Source organism: Ichthyophthirius multifiliis (genome assembly GCF_000220395.1).
Source record: "Ichthyophthirius multifiliis unplaced genomic scaffold scaff_1120509250251, whole genome shotgun sequence".
In the NCBI taxonomy this organism is placed as follows: domain Eukaryota; phylum Ciliophora; class Oligohymenophorea; order Hymenostomatida; genus Ichthyophthirius; species Ichthyophthirius multifiliis.
Window position 1 is genome coordinate 16,507 of NW_004086938.1, and position 22,664 is coordinate 39,170.

The window sequence follows — 22,664 nt, forward strand, 5'->3', positions numbered from 1 at the left end:
TATTAATGTTAACCTAAGATTGTATTTTTCTAACACATAAGGAATTAAAAATACATCAAAAGTACCAGTTTCTTATTCTAATTCTTTTTTTGAAATTTCTGTTTGCAATAATTTTTCTGGTTATATAAGTTTTGAAGGACTTTCGTTTGATAATTTTCGATCTTTATTATCATTTATATTTTTGGATAATTTTACAGGTTCCTCCACACACTATTTTCTCGGGCTTTATTACTATTTTTTTTATAATTGCTCTATTTATTCTAATTCTAAACAGCCAGGAATTAAACTTTTACTATGTTTTTTTTTTATTTAAGATAATTAAAGAAATTACATTTTTATTTTAAGTTAAAATAAATTAATAATTATTAGGGAAATACATAAAACTTTATAATCTTTTTTTAAAAAAATATATAATTTTATTTAATTATGAAATTTAATTTTTATTTTATATCCTATTTAAATATATTTTTTTTTATTATTATTTAAATTATAATAATTTTTATTATTAAATACAATTAATTCTTTTCTTAAATAAAAATATCATGTTTTTATGTAATAAATTAATTTTTTCTATAATTGTTTTTTAGATTACTATATTTGTCTATAAAAACCTCATGTTTAATTATATTACCTTAATCTTTAAAATAATTTTTAAAGTTTTTTGCATAATTTTTTTTATATAATTTTTTATATAATACAAATTGTATTTTAAATAATTTGTATTATGTTTAGTATACACTACTATTTTATATATATATTTTTTTTAAAAAAAAAAAACTCAATATATATGTTAAATAATCCCCTTCGTTATAAATTTTTTATCTCCTTTTTTATATTTTGATAAAGTTTTTTTAAAAAAGTAAATAGTAACCACCTCCTTTCGAAAACATTATTATTAAATTATTTTGTGAGTATTATAAAGTGAATTTTACAGAAGATAATATATTTATAGTGCAGCTAAATTTGAAAATTTTATAAATATTATGCTATATAAATATGGTTATTAAAAATAAATAATCCATAAAAAATATTTCGAAATTTATAAATTTTTATCTATCATAAACATATATTTGAACATTTTTATTCTAGAATAGTATAGAAATACTCATATATACATTTTTTTTAGGAAATCAAACTGTTTTTATATTAGATATGTGTTATTTGTTTTTTTAGAATATATCAATGATATTATAATTTATTTATCGAAAATTTACATAATAAATAATATTATTTAAATTACTAAAAAGTTTTGTTTTGAAATAGAAATCGAAAAATGTGTATTTATAATATATAAATTTAATTAAATAAACACTAAGTATATATTTAAAAAAAAAAAAATCACATAAATATTTACATTATTTTTTATATATATTAAAAAATTTAAACATACGAAAATTATAAATATTAATTAAAGATAATAAAACAATTGAAAAAAATGAATAAATTTCAAAATAATATAGATTCAGATTTTGTTTAGATTAATAATTATTTAAAATAACAAAATAAAGATAATAGTAATGGAAAATACCATTCTTAAGATTAAATATATATAAGAAATATAATATAGCCTAAATATTAATAAAATACAAATATCTAAAAAACTAAATCAAATTTAATAAACTTAAAACAAATAATAAATCCAGTTCCAATAATTCCATATAAACTAAATCAGAATTTTAAATCTTAGTAAATAAATAACATGGATGTTAAATCGATAAATATTTCACATTAGAATAATATAAGTGTGTAAAAAAAGAAACAAAATTAAAGATCTCTAAGTAATAAGAAATAATTACAAAAATAAAATAATAAATAAGTTTAAAAATAATATCAGAATTCATAAAATAATTAAAGTAACTCTGAAATTAATATAAATAACTAAAATAAAAACCATTAACAAAATTTTAATACTAATAATAATAGTAACATGAAGCAATTCTCACCTATTAAAAAACAAAAACATATAAGCAATGTTTTATATAATTTATTTAAATAAAATTAATTAAAATCATGTAATTAATCAACTACTTCTTCCGCAGGAAATTCAAATTTAAATAGTACTAAAAATATTTAACCTTTAAGCCAGATAAACTAATAAAAACATATGTACAATTTTAAACAGAATTAATATAATTAAAATAATAATAAAATTATATAGCAAAAATAATAATAATAAGTAAAGAATTTAAATATATATTTATATATTTAAAAAATTGTATATATAACTAAAAGGTAAATGCTTTATCATAATTTGCAGAAAAATAAAACTCTTCATAGTTTATAGAAGTTATAAAAGAAAACATAAATAAAAAATTAAATATATAGAAGGAGTAATATAAAAAATTATAAAGGTAACCTAATATAATACAGGAAACCTTACTAAGTAGAAAAGTAAGTTAATCAAATAATTGCAATATAGAAACAAATAACTTGATAGTTAATAATCATATTACAAATAATTCTCAAACAAACAAGTCAAATTAATCCCTCGTATTATAAAATAAAAATTTAAATACTTATAATCCAAATATAAACTTGAATAATATTTTTTTTTAAAATGAATGTTCTACAAATATAAATAAATCTAAAAAGTTAAATGAAAATAATTCACAAATAAATAATTAATCATTAACTTGCATTTAAAGCAAAAATATATCACTTTCGGGCTATAAAAACAAAGGCAGCATGATTTTAAAAAATAACAAATCTTTATGTAACAATAATAAATAAAATAGTTAGCCTATACTTAAAAAGATAGAAAAAAGTTAAAACGGCATGCCTGAAGGAATAGAATAAATGCATAGAAAAATTAACTCATTTACTCACTGCATACCATAGAGTTTACAATTATATTAATCAGATTGCTCTTAAAAAATAATTTTAGAAGAAAATAATTAATCAAAATAATAATTAATATAAGAATAAGAAATAACTAATTTAAAATAAAAATAAATAATATAAAATATCTAAATTAATGAAAATAACTAGATTATATGTAATAAAATAAAAGAAGTAGAAAATTTCGAATAATTAACAGAAATTATCAATGATTTCAAATTTTAAATAAAATAATATATTCCTTATTTTAATTAATTATAACAAACCCTAATATAATTAAATTAAAATAATAAAAATAAAATATAATTGCTTGATAATAAAATTCAATAATAACGAAGCTTAATTGAAGAATTAAAAAGTAAATAAAAATGCACTAAAACTACTCAAACAGAAAAATAAAAATAAAATTCTGAAAAAAATTAAATTATTCAAATATGTGATTAAAATGGTAAAGTATAAGAAGTAGATACTGATAAAGAAAACGAATTGCTTAAAGACTATATTATAGAATAAGAAAAAAATATTAATGAAATTAAATAAAAAGAGAAAAAAATGGTTTAATTATTTTTAGCCATTAAAAAAAAAGGAATTAATATAAATGAAATTTATAATAAGGAAGTTATAGGCTAGGAAATTAATAGTTCGGATGATTAACTAAAATAAATAAAACCAAGTTTCGCAATTAATAAATATGAATAATTTCTCTAAAAATAAAAAAAATTTAAAGTTAATTCCAATAATATATTTTATAATAATATGCAGGAAGAAGCAGATAATTCAAGTATACTTTTTTTTTAAAAAAAAAAAATATTTATTTAATTTTAGTTATTAATGATTCCGATGAAAGTAGTTTTGGATTTTATGGAAAACCTTCATAAAGAAACGAAAGTATTTAATAATATGATTATGTGAAAAATTATAATAAAAATTATGCCAAAAATAATTAGCATTTGCCTGACAAATTAAGATAAAAACTTCATTTAAATTTATAGAATATGTAAGTTGATGATAGTGAAGAATCTGAAAATCTAAATATTTTGAAAATATTGTAAATTAGTTAAGATAAATTAAATAGGCTATAAGAATAAATATAAAAAGATCCAGATAATTTATCTGATTCTCAAATAAATTTAATATAAAAAATTAATCTTATATAAGAATAAATTTAGTAAAATAAAATTTAAATGAAATAAAAAAAAGTATTGTATTGAATATAAATTCGTAATCATAAATTATTCCATTAAATCCTAATTCTGAAGAATTTACAAATTAATCAAATATTCTTACTTCTGACTTAAAAAGAGAATTAAACTGTATTAATATTTCTTAAAAATAAGAAGATGAAGATGAAAATTTTTTATGAACTTATATACTTTTTTTTATATATTAATTATTAATATATGTGTTTATATTAAATTAAATAAGTTTATTTTATCATTTATTAAAAAAATCAAAAAAAAATAGATATAATAAATTATTTTATTTAGTTATATTAATCTACTAATTTTTATTATATATAATATATTGATTATTTTGTTAATTTTTAATTAATTAAAATTGGTTGAAGATTATTGTTTTTTAGTTATCAATATATTTGTTTTATTTTAATAAACAAAATATAATAAAATTTTATTATTATTTATACATTAAATATTAGAAAAAAATATTTATATAGTCATAAGAAACTGAAATATATTATTCAGAGTGCTGTAACTTAGTATTTTGTATAAAATGTATAACATATCAATCATAATATGAGAATTTAACACTAATAAAAAAATATTAAAAATGTAATAATGATTTAAAATATGCAAATCTAAAATATTTAAAAATAGATTTTCAATAAATTCAAACAGAAAAAAAGTGTGAAAGATGTTAAAAAAATAATTCTGAAAATTATTTTTTTATCTGTAATTAATGTGGATAAAATAAATTATTATGCATAGATTGTTCAAGTTAAATACATTAGATAGGAACATATTAATATCATCAAATAAAAAAATATTAATTTTTATTAACAAATACTTTTTAATAATAAAATCACATATCTTAAAATTATCAAATTCAAGATTTGGAAATATTAGAAAATCTTGAAAATATATAAATATATATTTAATTACTTGAAGGAGAAAATAATCTTTATAAATAAAAATTGAATGAAATTTCTGGATAAATAGTGCAAAATAAAGACTAAATAAATTAAATTTTTAATCATTTAAATAATCTTCTTTTATAAAAATAAAAATAAATATTAAATATTGTTGAACATTCTTTCTCAAAAGACAAAAATGAGCTTTGTAATATTCTAAATATTAATAATTAAACAATAAATAATTTAAATAAAACTTAAGATATAATAAACTATATTTTAATAAACCAGTAATAATAATAAAAATAAAATGAAGAAAAAATAAACATAAAATAAAATTTAAATTTTTTAATCAATAAAAGTAAAGAAACAATGGCATAAATAAACTGAACAAAAAAATTAGATATTTCTACTAATATTTACGATAACAAATATTTATAAAATTGTTAAAATCTAGTTTAGTAAATTTTGCAATTATCAATAAAAAATAATTTAGAAGATATAACTAATCAAAACAATTTTTTAAAAAATTAGGCGGATTCTCTTTTTATATAGTAATCGGTTTAATAATAAAGTAATAATATATTTCCTTAAACTAATAATAACAATCATACATTAGTAAGCTAACAAGAAATTTAAGAACCAGCTGAATTATAATAAAAGATTTAAAAAAATGTTAGTAAAAAATAATATTAATACATAAAAAATAATTCAGAAATGAATATTTAAATAATAAATACGAGTAACATTTAAAATAAAATACATTCTTTTTCAATAAATTAAAATATTCTTGAAAATTAATAAATCTAATAAAAAGAATATGTAAAAAATCACAAAATAGATTAATTACAAAATATGATTTTAGCTAATTCTTCCTTTGTTTTTGAATCGAAGAAACCAATAATTGTTTAATAAAAACTCAATTCTGAATTAAAATAAGAAAGAAAAAAAAACATTTAAAAAATATAAAATTCAGTTACTCCTAAATAAAGAGATTAATCTTACAATTGCTAAAAGAAAACATTAAATTTAATTTAAATTTGCACAAAAACTTAAATATTAACAACTCCTAATAAAAGATCACATAGTTCACGCAAAAAAAATAATATTACTAATGAATTTTAAAGTTAATAAGTTTCCATATCAGATCATTAGAATCTTTATAAATAAGTTTTTTTTAAATAATTTATGTTAATAAACTGCTTTATCTTTGCAAAATTAAGAACTTATAAATGAACCATTTTAAAAAAGAGTTTTTTAAAAGTTTTTTTCGACATAAAATTCTATTTTTTTAACATGGAATCATTCAATTTATATATAATCTAAAATTAATTATAGACTTGAATATGGAATAGGAATAAAAATAGGAGGATTCGAGTAATTTAAAATGATATATGAAGGTCCGTAATGGTATCATATAATAAATTAATTATAACCTAAGTAAAAAAAAAAAAATATAATATACATAAACTAAAAATAAAAGAACTACATACAGAATTAGAGTTTGTACAGTAAATGATAAAAATGAATAAGGGGAATAAGGGGAATGGAGTGATATATAATGTATTATAACTCAATAATTATAAAGTATAGAAATATCAGATTGTGCTTAAATTAACAGAAAAGATAAGAAAATCATAATTCAATATGAAACTGCAGGAATAACAACATCCTCATATCCTTATTCTTTTGGAAAAATATATTGGGATATACATGCTCTTGTTTCTTCACACTCTTGCGGTGAAGATGACACTGCTTGTCTTATTATTGGAGTAAGTAATAAAATGGGAAAAAAAATAAATATTATAGGTAGTACTATTAATTATGGGTTGCACAGATAAAATTTTAAGGTTAAAGTTTGTTTAGATTTAGATAACTATACTATGATTATTAATACTCCTACTCATCCTAAAGGATAAGTTTTCAATAATTTGCCTGTAGGTTTACTTTATGCTGCATTCTAAAATAAAAACTGCAATAAAAATATAGCAAATTCTATTATATTAATTGTTAATTTTGAATGATATTTTTATTAAATTTTTATTTTTTTGTTTATATTGTATACTTTTTTAATCAAAAATTATTATATAGAATTTTTATTATATATATATCAATTATTTATTATTATTAATTTTATTTTATAAAATTTTAATTTTAAAAATTATATAGATATTTTTATTTAAAAATACTAAAAGTACTTTTTATTTAATTTTTATAATTCTAAAGAGTTAAATTTATTATCTATCTTTTGATTTTTTAAGAATATAACTTTCTTATTTTTAATTTAGCGTATTTATTGTTGTAAATTTATCATAAAAATAATTTTTTAATCAATTATATTTTTTTTTAGAATTTAAAGCAATAAGTTTAAAATTAATTATTTTTTTTGTATTTTCTAAATATATTTTTTTAAACAGCTATTTAATTAAATTCATTTTTTTTTTATTTTGTTTAACTTATAGAACCAATATCATTTTATACTTTTAAAGACTTTTCTACATATGAAATAACATTTTTTATATATTTAAATAATTTTTAATTTTCTAATTAACATTATTATCTTATATACTGTTAAAGTTCAATATAACTTTATATTTATTTAAAGCTAAATTAGGTGAATCATTTAATATACTTTAATAGATTGATTTAATTTAAAATGTATATTATATTTATTATTTTAAATATTATTATTATTTAATTCTAATTTTTGAAAAATTTTAGAAGAAATAAAATTAAAAAAATAAAAATTAAAATTTAAGGTTTATATATTATAATTTACATTTATATATTTGAATCATTAAGAGATATTTAAAAATTTATATTTAAAAAGAATATTTTTGAATTTTTAAAAATAATTGAATAAGGAAATAATATATATATAATAAAAATACTTTTAATTAAAAAATATAACATGAACATGTAATATTATTAAAATTATCTGTAAAAATAATTTTTTAAATTTTAATAACAATAATATTTTAATTATAAAATTATATTTAAATATAAAGTATATCCTTATATTTGTGTGTAAAGAAATTTTTATGTGCTATATTATTAAAAAAATAAATTATTATATAATATTTTGACTTAAAATTAAAAATGTATATTTTTAATTTAAAAAGAATTTTCATAAAAATAGTATAAGAAATTTATATTTAATTATTAAATAAATGAAAAATTCTATAAATAAAAATATAAAAATAAAAAAAAAAATATAAAAATAATAATTAAAAATAGATGCAAATAAGTTTTCAAAAAAATATATATATATATATATTTACAGTATCATAATTTAATATAATATAATATAATATATATTTTATTATACTTTTTTAATATTATAAAACTTTTTTTATTTTTTTTAATCTTTTATTTTATACTCCAATTTTTTTTTAGTAATTATTCAATTTTATTAATTATATATTTTTTTTTATTATATATATTTTTTTTTTTTTAAATTTTATTTTATCCATTAATAATATCTAATTTATTGCAATTTATTCTTTTAACTATTAAATTTTTTTTTTTTTTAATTTTTCCTAATATTTTTTCATTTAGAATTATATATATTTTTATTTTAATACCTTTTATCATTAAATTACGTGAACATTATTAATTTTTTTTTTATTTTTTGATAATATTATTTAAAATATTCCTATTATTTTTTTATTTTTAAGATATTGCTATGAGTATTCTAATTTTTTAAAATCTAAAAAAGATTATATATTCATTTTATTTATGGGATCAAATTCAATATTTATAAAATATGTTAAAAATATATATTAATAGAAATAAAATTATGTTTAGCCTATATTGCCTATAGATAGATATACCAATAAAAAATTACTAGTATTTAAAATTATTGTATTTTTTAAAAAATTTATAATTAAATCAACTTTAATTAAATTATTTTCCACATTAATATTTTTATTATTTTTTAAATTAATTTTTTTTTATTCAATAATATCTTTAGTCTTTAAATTTAATATAAATATAAATATTTTTTTAATTTTAATGAATTTCAATAAATTTGAAATGTCTAAAAAAAATTACATACAATATAAATTTTAATCATAATATTATTAAAAAATATTTATGTTTCAAATAAAATATAAATATGACATATATATTTTTTTTTTTTTATTTATTTATTAATATTTTATTTTTTCAAAACCAATTAAATTTAATGATCTTAATTTAATAATTTCCTTCATAAAATTTTTAAAATAAATCCATATAAAATATATTAATAATTAATTATTTTTTTACAAAACTTTAATTCATTTAAAAAGCTTTATACATTACTCACTTACATTATTATCCCAATCAGACAGGCAATTATTAGTATTATTAACAATCCATTCATGTTTCAATGCCTCTTCTATAGATATTCTTTTATTAGGATCTTCAACCAATAATTATTTAATAAAATTTTAAGCAAATTCGCTAATATGTTAAGGAAAATTGCAATTTAACTATAAATAATTAAATAGATTAAATAATTAATGATATTTAAATATTATTTTACATTAAATTTACATTAATTATTTTAATGTTAATTGAGAACATTTTCAAATGGTGGTTTTCCTAAAATAATAATATTTATAAAAAATTAACTTAAATATAGAAAAATACCAGTAATCATTTCATAAGTTAAAACTCCAACACTCCAAATATCAACTTTGAAATCATAATCTTTTCCCGAAACTACTTCAGGAGAAACATAGTCTAAAGTCCCACAAAAAGTCATTCTTTTTTCTTCTGTATAGATAGACCAACCAAAATCGCTAATTTTTAAAACACCAAAACAATTAAGTATATTTTCAGGTTTTATATCTCTATGAATAATTCCTTATGAATGACAATAAAGCAATCCTTCGCAAATTTATCTTATATAAATTGCTGCTTTTTTTTCTTTTAAAAATCCTTCTTTTTTTATTTCTTTTTAAATATTTCCGTGAGAAGATAATTCTAATAGAAGATATACATTAAGTTCATCACTAAAGAACCCATACATTTTCAATATATTAGGATGATTTATAAACGATTATATTTTTATTTCTTATTAAAGTTGGTGTTCCATACAACTTTATACTAAGTTCTTTTTGCTTATCTATTTTATAGCTAAAAGCATGTTTGTAGGTTTATATCTATTTTTTATAAAATATAAATAAATTTTTACATTATTATAAATATAAATATGAAAAACCTTGATAAATAAACACTTCCAAAACGGCCTCTTCCTAAACATTTTCCAATTTAAAAATTAGACATATTCCATATATTATTATTTAATCTTTCATAAGTTGAAATAGTGATTTCTTATTGAATTATTTATTAAAATTTTTTTTTTATTTTTTCATCATCTTCTTGATTATTCTAAAATTATGATTATTATTAGATTTATTATTAAGGTAAAACTAAACAATTAGAGAAAGAAAAATTATATTGAACATTATCTTCTTATTTTTATTTTACATTTTATTACGTTTATGGTGTTTTCTGCATTTTATTACTACTAATAAATATTTTTTGTGAAGGAAGATTAATATCATTTATAGTATTATTTTACTGAAATGTTTTAAGGACACAAATTTTAGATTCAAACTATTAAATATTTGAAGGTAAGCAATTATCTTTATTTAAATTTTTAGAAATATATATTTAACTAGAATTTCTATTATTAAATAATTATGATTCGTTATTACTTTAGCATTATTTGGTATTAATAAAAATATTATTTTTATCAAAATTAAAATTATTATTTCTATTCATATCTCTATTTTATTCTACATATTCATTTTTTACTTAACTTACGCTTTCTATTCTACTTGTACTCATATAATTATTGATATCTTAAATTTTAGGCAAAATACTTATATTTAAAGGCTTTAAATCGCATTCTTAGCTAAAATAAGTTTAATTGTAATTAGTAGTTTGATTATTATTATTTCCTACAACAAAAATTGTTTAATTTTAAATATTTAAATTATTTGTTAAATTTAATACATTTCTATCGTAACAAAATTAATTTTGAGAATTATTATTGCCTTGCGAATTATTATAATTTGGAAAACTATTAAAATTTTATTAATTGTCCTAATTAATATAAGTATTATAATTATTTTAATATTTATTATTCTACTTTTGTTCTTTACACATTTCTGTAATGCTGTTATTTATAAAACTTTTTATATAATTTGAACTCGATCTTATGTCAATAGATTATTCATAATTTTAAGTTGTTTCGAGAGTTTAGTTTGATATTGCAGTATTATATAAAGAATCCTATTAATTTAAAAAATTATTTTTATCATTTTGAAATATAAAGGATTTCTACTAGTTAGAATTTTAAGGAGATAAAATCTAATTCAAAAAATTTGTCGCTTTAGAAATATTAAAATTATCATATATGCTATTTATACTATTTATACTTTTATTAGTATTATGATTTTCATTAATATTTTAATTTTAATTATTGAGATTATTATAAATATTATCATTATTATTATTATTATTATTATTATTATTATTATTATTTTTTACATATTATTTTTTAGTATTTACATTAACATTACTTATTTTATTTGTGTTTTAATTATTCTATTAATTTTTGTATGTTTTATATTAATCAATACATTTTTAAAAGTTATTATCTGAATTATTAAACTAATATCTATTTTTATTAACTTAAATTTATAATTTTATTTTATTTATATCATTATTACTTATTGTGTTAAATTACTTTTTTTGTTGGTTTTTTTTATTAAAATAATTTGTTATTTATTAGTTATTATATTGGCTTGTTTTCTATTAAAGAGGATTATTTATTTCTATTGATTTATTAATATTATTTGATAAACTTATGCTGTAAATACCTTCATTTCCTTATTATTATTATTTATTTTAATAAGATTTAGGAGATTTTGAATTATTTAAAATTAAAGATTATTTATTATTTGAAACTATAAAGCTTTCTTTACTTAATTTATCATTCATCGGGGTTATACATCTATTTATTATTAAAAATAAAATATAAAAATTATTAAAAAGATTTTAGTAAAAATTTTAATATATTTTTTATATTTATAAATTATTTAAAAACATTTTATATTATATATTATTATAATTTTTTTTTTTATTTATATATATTTATATTTAAATTACTTTGGAGTGCTTATTCTTTAATGAATTCCAGATTAATCTAATATATCTTTAGTTTTATTTAAAGAATTTTAATTATATTTATAACTATTTTATTTTTCTAAAATATAAGGTTAATCCGAATTTTTATTTAATTAAGTTTTAAAAATGCTTATTTCTGAATGAAAGGGATATGACTAAATTCTATTATTAATAATATTTTGTTAATATTAAGTAGAATTTTAATTATTATTCGTATCATTAGTGCAAGGAGCTATTAATGAATTTTTTTTGTTATTTTTTTATGTAAAATTTTTTTATTAATAGATTTTTTCTTAAACTTTAATATTATTTAAGCTATGCTTTAAATTTGTTAATTCGTTATTTCTTGGTAGCTTATTTAAATAACTGTTTGTAATATTTTATTAATTGTTTATTATTTATTATTAATTTGGTTTGTTTTATTAATGTTTGCTTTACATTAATTTTATTTCTAATTTACTTTTATTTATCATTTTATTATTTATGTGTTTATAAATTATTTTATTTGAAATTTTTGCTTTTGTATTTTAGTTATAATATAAACAATTTTCAATTATATTTTAAAAAAAATACTATTAATATTTAAATATATATATTAAAACAAAAATGTGTAAAATTTAAAAAAAAATTATCAATTATATTAATCATTAGTATTCAAAAAATATATTAATAATTATATTTATATATATTATTTAAAATTTCAAAAAATTAATTTAAATTTAATTTATAATTAATAATTATAAAAAACCATGAAAAAATTTAAAACAGATATTGACAAAAATGAGTAAATATTAAATAAAAAAAAATGTTTTGTAATTAAATATATTAAAATAAAATATATATTATTTAAATATATATATATATATATATTTAATTAATATTCATATATATATATATATATTTTTTTTTATTTATAATATTTATAATATATATATCAAATTCTTATTATATTATTTTATTTTAGCTAAAATTTTTTAATATTTTTTTTTTCTTTATTCTATATGATATTATTTATTTATTAAATAGTTTTTACCTTTATTTAATTTTATACACTAAATGTTTTTTTATAATTTTTAAATTTTTAAAGTATTTTCATTATAAATTTTCTTAGTTATTTCTTATTTCATATATAATAAGAAATTGACTTACATTGATTCTAGAGTAATTTCACTTTACATTTATTATTAATACTTTATCTTTATTTTGTTTTTAGTTTTTTTACTTTTTTATATAATTTAAATTAATTTAATAAAGGGCAAAATTAATTATTTAAATTAAATTTTTGTTGTAAAAAAAAACGCAATTAGTCGAAATTATTTGAAAAAAAATATATATATATTTATATTTAATTTTTATCTTAATATATATTATATTTTTCATATCTAATTTATTGCATATAATTAACATAATATATATTTTGTTTATTATTTAAAGATTATTATATTTTATTACATATAATATAGTTTACAAATCAATATAATCATATTTTAATAATTTTATTATTTTATAATTTATGTCTTATCTAAAACTTTTTAATTATCTTAATTTTATCTACAATAAAAATAAGAAAAATTTGATTCATTAATTATTTAAAAACCAATTATAAAAAATTAAAAATTTAAAATAGTTTAAAAAATTAAATACTCTTACTGAAAATTTAAAATTCATAATATAATTAGATAAGTATAAATATATATTATAGTATTAAAATAAAAAATGGAATAAAAGTTGGATGAATTTATGAAAAAATAATATATATTACTTTTTATTATTTTATTTTTTTATAAAAAATATAATTAATAATAAAAAAGACAAGAAAAATTAATTATAAAAAAAAAAGCAAAAAAGTAATAATTTAATTAAATGTTAAATCTAAAAGCAATTCTTCAATGTCTTATATATTATTTAAAGAATTAATAGTTATATTCTGATAACCCTCCAATGTCTTAGATATTATTTAAATAATTAATAGTTGTATTCAGCCCTTCCTCTAATACTGAGAGAATTTTAAAGGTGATAATAAAATTTTATATAAGTTAAGGTTGATGGTCTAAAGATTTTGAATAAAAAATTTATGTATTTATTTGATTTAATAATTAATAATTTACATTCAGTATCTAAAACAAACTCTAAAAAATAAGAATGATACAACAGTGGGAGTATTACATAAATTATTTTTTATTTACGATATTTAAATAGATTTTAAAGAAAATTAATCGAAATGATATTAAATAATGACAATATATGAAATAATATTTTTTTAAACGAAAATAATTAATTTTTGTATTTTCATATTATTTAATCATTTTTGATATAAAATATTTAATACGATTAAAGTACTACAGAAACAATAATAAATGTTAAAACTATTTTGATTTCAAAATATTATTAAGCAATATATTTTAAATTAAGTATTTAAATTAAATTAATATTCTATTTTTAAATCAAAATAATAAAATAAGAAAAAATTAAACATTTTTTTATGATGAATCCATTTAATATAAAACAATCTATAATTATATTATATATTTTTTTTATAAACTTAAAAATTTATTATATTTATTACACTTAATAAAAACTTAAATATAAAATTATTAAATTAAAGTAATAAAAAAAAATTGTCAAGATAATAATTTATATTTTAAGATAATAAAAAAAAAAATTATTAAAATAAAAAAATAAAAAAGGACTGACAAAATTTATTAAAAAAAAATGAATTTAAAAGAAAAAAGTATTAAAAAAATAGATTAGAAAGAAAAAATTGTAATGTTAATATAATAAAATTAAAAAATAATATAAAAATAAAAAAAAAAAAAATAATATAATTAAAAAATATATATTAATTAAAATGAAAAAAAAAAAAAAAGTAATAATAATAATAATAAAAATAATAATAATAATAAAAATAATAATAATAAATATAAATATAAATATAAATATAAATATAATTTTTTAGTTTATTTTTTCGCAATTTAAATTGTAATTACTTTTTTACTTTATATAATTTAAATATTTTATTTTTTTTAATTAATTTTGATTTATTTTTTATTTTATTTCTTTATATTTATTTATAATACGTTATTTAGAAATTTTTCTATTAAAATTTGACTAATTTATATTATAATATAAATTTTTATTTATTATTTAATATTTTTTTTTATATTAAAATATTATATTTTTTTTTTTTATTTAAATAAATATATATAATTTGTTTTTATAATTTTTTGTTTTATTTTTATAATTCTTTTTTTTAATTTAATTATATATTGAAAATTTTAAAACATTATATCTTTAATAATTACACTGTTAAAGTATGTCTTTATTAATTTTTTTATTTAGAATATATTTTTAAAAATTTTATAAAACAATTATTCCTTTACTTGTTTTTCTAGCCTAAATTATTTCTATTCTTTTTATTATATATATTTATATATAATTTTTTTATTAATTATATTTTATATTGATTTTTGAACAGCTTTAGAAAAATTACTTTTTTATTTTATTGCAAGATCTTTATTTTATCTTTAAATATGTTATTTTCCATTAATTAATAAGTATAGTGTTACTTTTAATTTTTATTTATTTTTTTAAATTTATTTATCATTATCTGATTTGAACCAACCTTTTATATTTTATTTATTTTTAATAATTGAATTTATAATAATCAAACTTAACTGTTTAATTTATTAGAAGATTCGATTCGCTTATATAATATTTAAAATAATATGCATATATTTACTGTAAAAATAATATAAATACAAAAAATTTGATGAAGGACTGAAAAGGTTAATAAGAATTAATAAATAGCGAAATTTCGCCTGAAAATCTTTAATGAATTATTTTCTTACTTATTTATTAGAAACAACAACTTATAATAGAAGAAATTTAAAGATATATTAAATAAATAATTTATTGTAAATTTAAAAATTTTATAAAAATAAAATTATTATAATGTATATTTTTAATTCAATTTATTTTCTAATTTTATTTCTTATTTATCTTTGTATTTCATCTTTTTGTATAATTAAAAAATTTAATAAATAATTTATAGTTTAATTTTACAATTTATTTATATTATTTTGCTAATTATAAAATCTTGATTTGGAATGAAAGATATTCTTTTTTTATTCATTTTATTAAAATTAATCATTTTCTTTATTTTAATTATTATTTTAATCACTGCTTATTTTTAATTATAATTAATTTAAATTTAAAATATTTTATTATTTCTTAGATTATTAATAAACTTTAATTTCATACTAATAAAAAATATACCCGTAAATATTAATAAACTACAACAAATAATCTCCAATATCTTTTTATGAAGTTTTGCATGTTATAATAATATTATTTTCCAAAATTTCATAATTAATCCAATTAGGTAAATGCTTATTTAATTTATTATTGTTCTTTAAGCCCAAATCTTTATGGTTTTTTCTTAATAATCTAAGATTCTTAATTTAATTTGGTTCTAAAAACACAGTTTATCCAATACAACTTCTATAAAACGTAGGTTTTTAATCTAAATCAAATCCGTAAAATTCTGCTTTTAGATTATTTTCAATTATTATTTTTTTGTAATTTTCTATTTAAAAGAATTGCAATATTTTTAAAAATAATTTTTATACTTTACTAATATCTTTCAAGTACTTACTATATAAGATCATATTTAATTTCAAAATCTTAATAAAAGCATTTAAAATCAGATTGTTAAGAAGAAGAGTTACGAGTCATTTAATTGCTGGATTTATTTAAAGATGAGTTTTAATATTAATGAGAACTTTTTTTAACTACACTGTTGTTTTTATTTAATTAATTTTTAAAAAAAACTGATTAAGGTTTTTAAACATCTAAAACAAGCATATAATACTATATTTTTTATAAAATTATTTTTATAAATATATTAATACATTTTTAATTTACCATATACCAATCTGCTTTTTCAATAAATTAAGAACCAATAGATTTTAATATAAAAAAAGCCTTTTTTGTTTCTTTTTAGTGTTTGAGTTATAATTTAGAAAATAAGCTAAATAAAGCATGTTTTATTCTTGATCTTTCATACATGATTTCAATTCCAGAAGTGTTATGAAATTTTGAAGGATTAGATTCATATACAGTTTTTGCATCAGATTAAAGCTTAACCATATTTATATTTCCTTCATTATCAGAATAGTTTATTATAAATTATTAAATTGAACTGTGCTATTTAATTAATTATTATAACATTAAAGTAGCATTTTAATATGCATATGGAGCTAAAACTATACATTTATAGTTTTTATCTTTTATTTATACATTTACTTTTGCATGAGTAAAATCTGACTTGTATAAAAAAGCATGAATTTTCTATCTTTTTATGTATGTTATAAATATTAAAAAAATTGGTAAAATTATTATAATAATTAAATATATGATATATTCAGCTGATATATTAGTATATCTAATTATAAATTAATCACAAACTTTATTAAAGTTATCAAAAGCACATAAAGTAATTTAATAGTTTTTCCCTAAAGAAGTAATCCCTTTAATTCCTTTAAATTATAGTTCTTTTTCATTAAATTAAATCCAAAAGCAATCACTGTTATTATTTTTAAGTTATATTTCTTGATTATTTTCAAATAAATATGCCTATATAGTTTTATTTTATAAATATATAGATAAAATAATTTTACAGAATAATGAATTGGTAAATTATTACTACTTATAAATGTATTTTAAAAAAATTAAAAAAAAAAAAATTGATTAACTGTAAAACCTTCGCTATATAATTAATTTAATTAATCTTAAGTAGAAATATTAGAAATTTAAATTTTATCAATTTTTTTTAAAAATTTTAAATTTTATAACATTTCAGTTCGTGAAAATGGATTATTGTAAAAGTCATTTATATAAATATCAACTAATGTATTTTATTCAATAATTTCTTAGTTATAAAATACTCCATAACTTATACCATTCTTAAAAATATTATTAATAAATTCAGTGTCTCCTTCTAAAATAATATTTGTGTTATCTTCATTAAATATAGTGATTGAATCATATAATGTATTGTGAATAAATTAAATATATTAACTTTAAAATTAATTGTAACTATAAAAATGTAAAGATAAATATATTTTTTCATTATAAGACTAAATAAATTAAGTTTAATTTTCAAAAAAATTAAAATCAATTATTAATGAAGATTATATTTAATATAATAAAGGAAATAAAAATTTTGAATCTAATAATACATTTAATATGTATCGATATTAATCTTAATATTAAGTTAAATATTATTCAGCTAGATGAATATATTTATTTTAATTCAAAAATCCATTATTGTCTATAAATTGTCTTTATTTCTTATTTAAATGTAATATAAATATATAAATATATAAATATATAAATATTTATATATTAATTTATATATATATATATTTTTTTTTTATAATAATCTTTTAAATTATATTTAAATTAAATTTTAACTTCAATTTTTTAGATTATTTTAATTTTTAATTTATTATAATACATTTATAATTATTTTATTTATTTTTATATTTACCAAAATATTATATATTTATTAAGAATTTTCAACTGTTATTTAATTATTTTTAAAACTATTAGGTAATATTTAATATTAAATTTATATTAAAATTATCATAAAACCTTTATTTTCATTCATAGTTTATTTATTAGGAATTATATTTATTACATTTTAATATTTATCAATATATATCCAATCATTATTTTCCTCTAGGATATATTTATTATAATAAAATACTTTTTATATTTGAATCATTTTTTAATCAAATAATATATCTATTTTTATTTATAGATTATCTTTTACTTTAACAATATTAATATAATCTTGTATATTTATATCTTCAATATTTTATTTATTTAATATATAATTAATTTGTTGACTTTTTACTAAATTATAATCTTCAGGATCAGAATCTCTCTTTGCCTAAATTAATATTTTATTTTTCTATTCTAATTAACATAATCTAAATCCTTTTGGTTTAGTAAAAGCTAAATATACTCCATTTTAAGAAACTAAAGATGAATAAGAATTTTCAAATCCAAACTTAAGTTCAGAAATTTTAACAGGTTTTTACATATTATGAATACTTATTATAGAAATCTAACCTTATTCAACTTAATTTACAATTAAATAATTTTTATATAAGATAGATTAATAAGTTTTTACAGCCCATCCATCTACAAGAATATATTATTCCACAAAAGGTTTATTTATATTCTTACAATTAATAATAGCAATTCCTTTATAACCTAATGTTGCGAAAACGTATTAATAATCTCTAATATCATATTCAATAAATTCTATATAAATAAATTCAAATTCTTTTAAAATTTACAGTTTTTTATTTTAAAAATCTAAATTAAAATAAAAGATTCCATATTCTTAAATTGCATAAAAACCAAAAGTACAATTTTAATTCAAGGCTATACTTTTTATTCCTTTATTACTTATTGTCTACTATATATCAAAAATATACTTATTTTTAAATATACATTTTTTATTTATTTCCTTTATTTCCGAAATATCCAAAATAATTAAATTCTCTAAATTAGCAATTATAATTAAATCTTGTTTTTAATTTTTTGAAAATCATTGAAATTATTTTATTGATCTTATTCAACGTATTCACATATTAATTTCGGTTTTTCGGGATTCTTTACATCAAATATAGCTAATCCCATTTCTGATTATCCTGCTATTAATATATCTTTACTATCAATATATAATAAAATATCATAATCAACATTTGGATGAATTTATATTCTTACTATTTATTTAGGATATAATTCATTAATATTAAAATGATATACATAAAATCCGTTATTAGCTCCACTTACAAATATATAAGAATCATCTTTATGATTAATAATTTAATTAGGATAGTTTTATTCTGTGAAATTGGAAATATCAATGCATTTATCTTTATTAAAAATATTTATAATATTGTTATTTTAAATATATTCAAATTATTAATAAATTTTAAGATCACTCCCATCACAAACAACAAGATAAATAGAATTTTAATCTAAAAAATTGATAAAAAGAGATAAACCATTAGAATAAATTCGTTAATGTAAATTTAAATTCCTTGCTTTTTCCAAAGTAGAAATTTCATAAGAATAAATACCTCTAAGCCTAAGCCCTACAAAAATAAAATTATTATCAATCGAGTGTTTCATAATTGTTACAGGACTTAAAAACTCAACGGTTTTAATAATTAACTCTTACACAGGCTTCGCTTTAAATACTTCTTCATTTATTTAACTTATATCAATAATTATAATTCCATTTTATTCAGAAAGTAAATAAAGTAATACTTTTTAAATCACGTATGATTTTTAGAAATTTCTTCCTAATTATTCTAACCTTCGTATTAAAGAATATTCCTACTTTTCTTGTTTTTATATTATTCTATAAATTTCTAAACTATCATTATTATTTGATAAGAATATAAAATCGTTATATTTATAAATATGTGTAGTTTAATATTTATTTTTTATTTAATTAATGTTATTTTAATTAAAACTATTTTTTAAATTTAATTTATTCTTTAAATTTACATAAAATATTTTTCCATATGACACTATATTCATATAATTATTATCTTAATTTATATAAAATGTATCTATTTCGAGATTTGGATATTAAAACATGTTTACTTAAACGATTTTATTTTACTCTTTGTCAAATATAAATATATAAATTATTGATTTTTCAGTTAAAACATATATAAATTCTTATTTTTATATCACTTATTTTACATTAGTTTCTATTTTATCTATTTATTTAAATTTATTATATAAATCTATTACTACTATGCTTTCATTTTTGAAAACTAAAAATAAATAATTATCGTTATTAGGATATGTAAAGCTTTAAATCACTATGTTTCCATATAATTATGTATTCAATTATATATATGGAAGGATACTATATATGTAGCATTAAAAATTATTTAAAAAAAATATGATTATGAATACGAAAATATATTTTATAAACATTTTTTTATTTTTTTTATTTTTTAATTTTACTTTCAAATAATTTAAAAAAAAAAAATATTATTATATTAACAAATTTTAATTTTATAAATAAACAAATAAAACCAATTTGTATAAACAAACAAATATTTTAAAAATATATTTTTATATTTAATTTCCATTAATTTATAGCTTAATAAAATATATATTATATTATTTAAAATTGAAAATTATAAAAATATTAAAATTGTAAAAAAAAAAAAAATGATAAAAGGTTTTCTTTAAAATTAATTAATAGCAGAAATTAATATAAATGATTTAAATAATTAAACGTTCAACAATTAGAAAAGTACCATAATAAAAAATGAAAATATCATGGGTTTAAACTATGTAAAACTAATATATAAACCACCTTAATTTAATTAATCATCAAAAATAAAAACTTCTTTAATAAATTTTTAAATATCAGAATAAATAGATATTCCTCCAAATGATACTGATTTAAAATTATTAAATTATACTTAAAAAAATATGGAATAATATAGATTTGTAGTTGAAGAATTAAGTTAATTAGGAATTATCGATGCCGATAATAAAAATAAACATTTTAATTTTTTCGAATAGAAAAATTAAGATTAGGAATAGAAAAATAATAAATAAAATTAAAATAATTATTTTTATCAGCAATTTTAATAAATTAGTGAAAGTGAAATTTTTAAATTGATGGAAGAATCAGGTTCTGATTATGATTAAGCAGTCTAATAACTTTATTCTAAAATATGAATTCATATATATATATATTTATATTACTTGCTCATTATGTTTTTTATATATTTTTTTTTTTTAAATCTTAATCATATAAAATAAATGGAAATTACTTTTTTTTTTAAACTACAATCAAATAAAAAAATGGAAATTAATTTTTTTTTTTGATTGTGTTTTTTAAAAAAGAATTACAGAAAAAAAAAATACATATATTAATTGCTTGGAAGTTTTAATATTTTTTGAGAATTTTTTTTATTTTCAAACTTGATAAAAAATAGATAAAGTATTTTTTGATGTTGTTCACTTAAGTTTATTTTTAAAAAAAAACATAAGAAATATATTTAAATCAAATAATACTTAAATATTTGTTTTATTATAAGTTTATATAAAAAATTTATTTTAATATTATTATTTATTTCATTTTATAATATTAAATATAAATATTATTTAATAATTATTATGTTATTTATATTAAATAACAATTATATAATCATTAATAAATATAATTATTTTTATTTAAAATTGTTATAATAAATTAATATAATTATAATTTATAATTATTAAGACAAATCTATATTTAATAAAATATTATATATAAATTTTGTTAATTATTATATATATATCTATAAAATATTTATTTTAGATTTATATAAAACTAAAAATAAAATATAGCTTTTTTATCATTTATTATCAATAGTTTTGATAATTTAAGTACTAATTAGCTAAAACTTTCGTTTGCATTTGTTATGTATATTATTCTTACTATCTTAATTAATCT

At 14.6% G+C, this 22,664-nt stretch overlaps 1 protein-coding gene across 1 annotated transcript, besides 32 other annotated features; it reads left to right on the forward strand. All coding sequences in view use genetic code 6, as the record gives it.

Moving 5' to 3' along the window:
• The first annotated feature begins 453 nt into the window (after window positions 1-453).
• Window positions 454-508: a microsatellite.
• Window positions 476-534: a microsatellite.
• A 137-nt stretch (window positions 535-671) lies between these two features.
• Window positions 672-696: a microsatellite.
• Window positions 697-1,581: 885 nt separating this feature from the next.
• Window positions 1,582-1,638: a microsatellite.
• A 1,267-nt stretch (window positions 1,639-2,905) lies between these two features.
• Window positions 2,906-2,965: a microsatellite.
• Window positions 2,966-6,002: 3,037 nt separating this feature from the next.
• On the forward strand, window positions 6,003-6,857 carry IMG5_059230 (hypothetical protein). Its single transcript, XM_004037148.1, has one exon. It carries the CDS (start codon window positions 6,335-6,337, stop codon window positions 6,812-6,814), a length of 480 nt encoding a protein of 159 aa, XP_004037196.1. The 5' UTR covers window positions 6,003-6,334; the 3' UTR covers window positions 6,815-6,857.
• A 149-nt stretch (window positions 6,858-7,006) lies between these two features.
• Window positions 7,007-7,055: a microsatellite.
• A 1-nt stretch (window position 7,056) lies between these two features.
• Window positions 7,057-7,090: a microsatellite.
• Window positions 7,091-7,576: 486 nt separating this feature from the next.
• Window positions 7,577-7,624: a microsatellite.
• A 27-nt stretch (window positions 7,625-7,651) lies between these two features.
• Window positions 7,652-7,680: a microsatellite.
• Window positions 7,674-7,717: a microsatellite.
• A 396-nt stretch (window positions 7,718-8,113) lies between these two features.
• Window positions 8,114-8,163: a microsatellite.
• Window positions 8,164-8,316: 153 nt separating this feature from the next.
• Window positions 8,317-8,373: a microsatellite.
• Window positions 8,335-8,378: a microsatellite.
• Window positions 8,343-8,376: a microsatellite.
• A 3,032-nt stretch (window positions 8,379-11,410) lies between the features above and the next one.
• Window positions 11,411-11,467: a microsatellite.
• An 899-nt stretch (window positions 11,468-12,366) lies between these two features.
• Window positions 12,367-12,404: a microsatellite.
• A 75-nt stretch (window positions 12,405-12,479) lies between these two features.
• Window positions 12,480-12,522: a microsatellite.
• Window positions 12,523-12,947: 425 nt separating this feature from the next.
• Window positions 12,948-13,013: a microsatellite.
• Window positions 13,014-13,897: 884 nt separating this feature from the next.
• Window positions 13,898-13,968: a microsatellite.
• Window positions 13,907-13,967: a microsatellite.
• Window positions 13,969-14,882: 914 nt separating the features above from the next.
• Window positions 14,883-15,030: a microsatellite.
• Window positions 14,889-15,057: a microsatellite.
• Window positions 14,980-15,030: a microsatellite.
• Window positions 15,058-15,122: 65 nt separating the features above from the next.
• Window positions 15,123-15,182: a microsatellite.
• A 41-nt stretch (window positions 15,183-15,223) lies between these two features.
• Window positions 15,224-15,292: a microsatellite.
• Window positions 15,263-15,315: a microsatellite.
• Window positions 15,316-15,323: 8 nt separating this feature from the next.
• Window positions 15,324-15,365: a microsatellite.
• A 3,111-nt stretch (window positions 15,366-18,476) lies between these two features.
• Window positions 18,477-18,537: a microsatellite.
• Window positions 18,477-18,538: a microsatellite.
• Window positions 18,539-20,631: 2,093 nt separating this feature from the next.
• Window positions 20,632-20,703: a microsatellite.
• A 1,252-nt stretch (window positions 20,704-21,955) lies between these two features.
• Window positions 21,956-22,052: a microsatellite.
• Window positions 21,957-22,051: a microsatellite.
• Window positions 22,053-22,664: the final 612 nt, after the last annotated feature.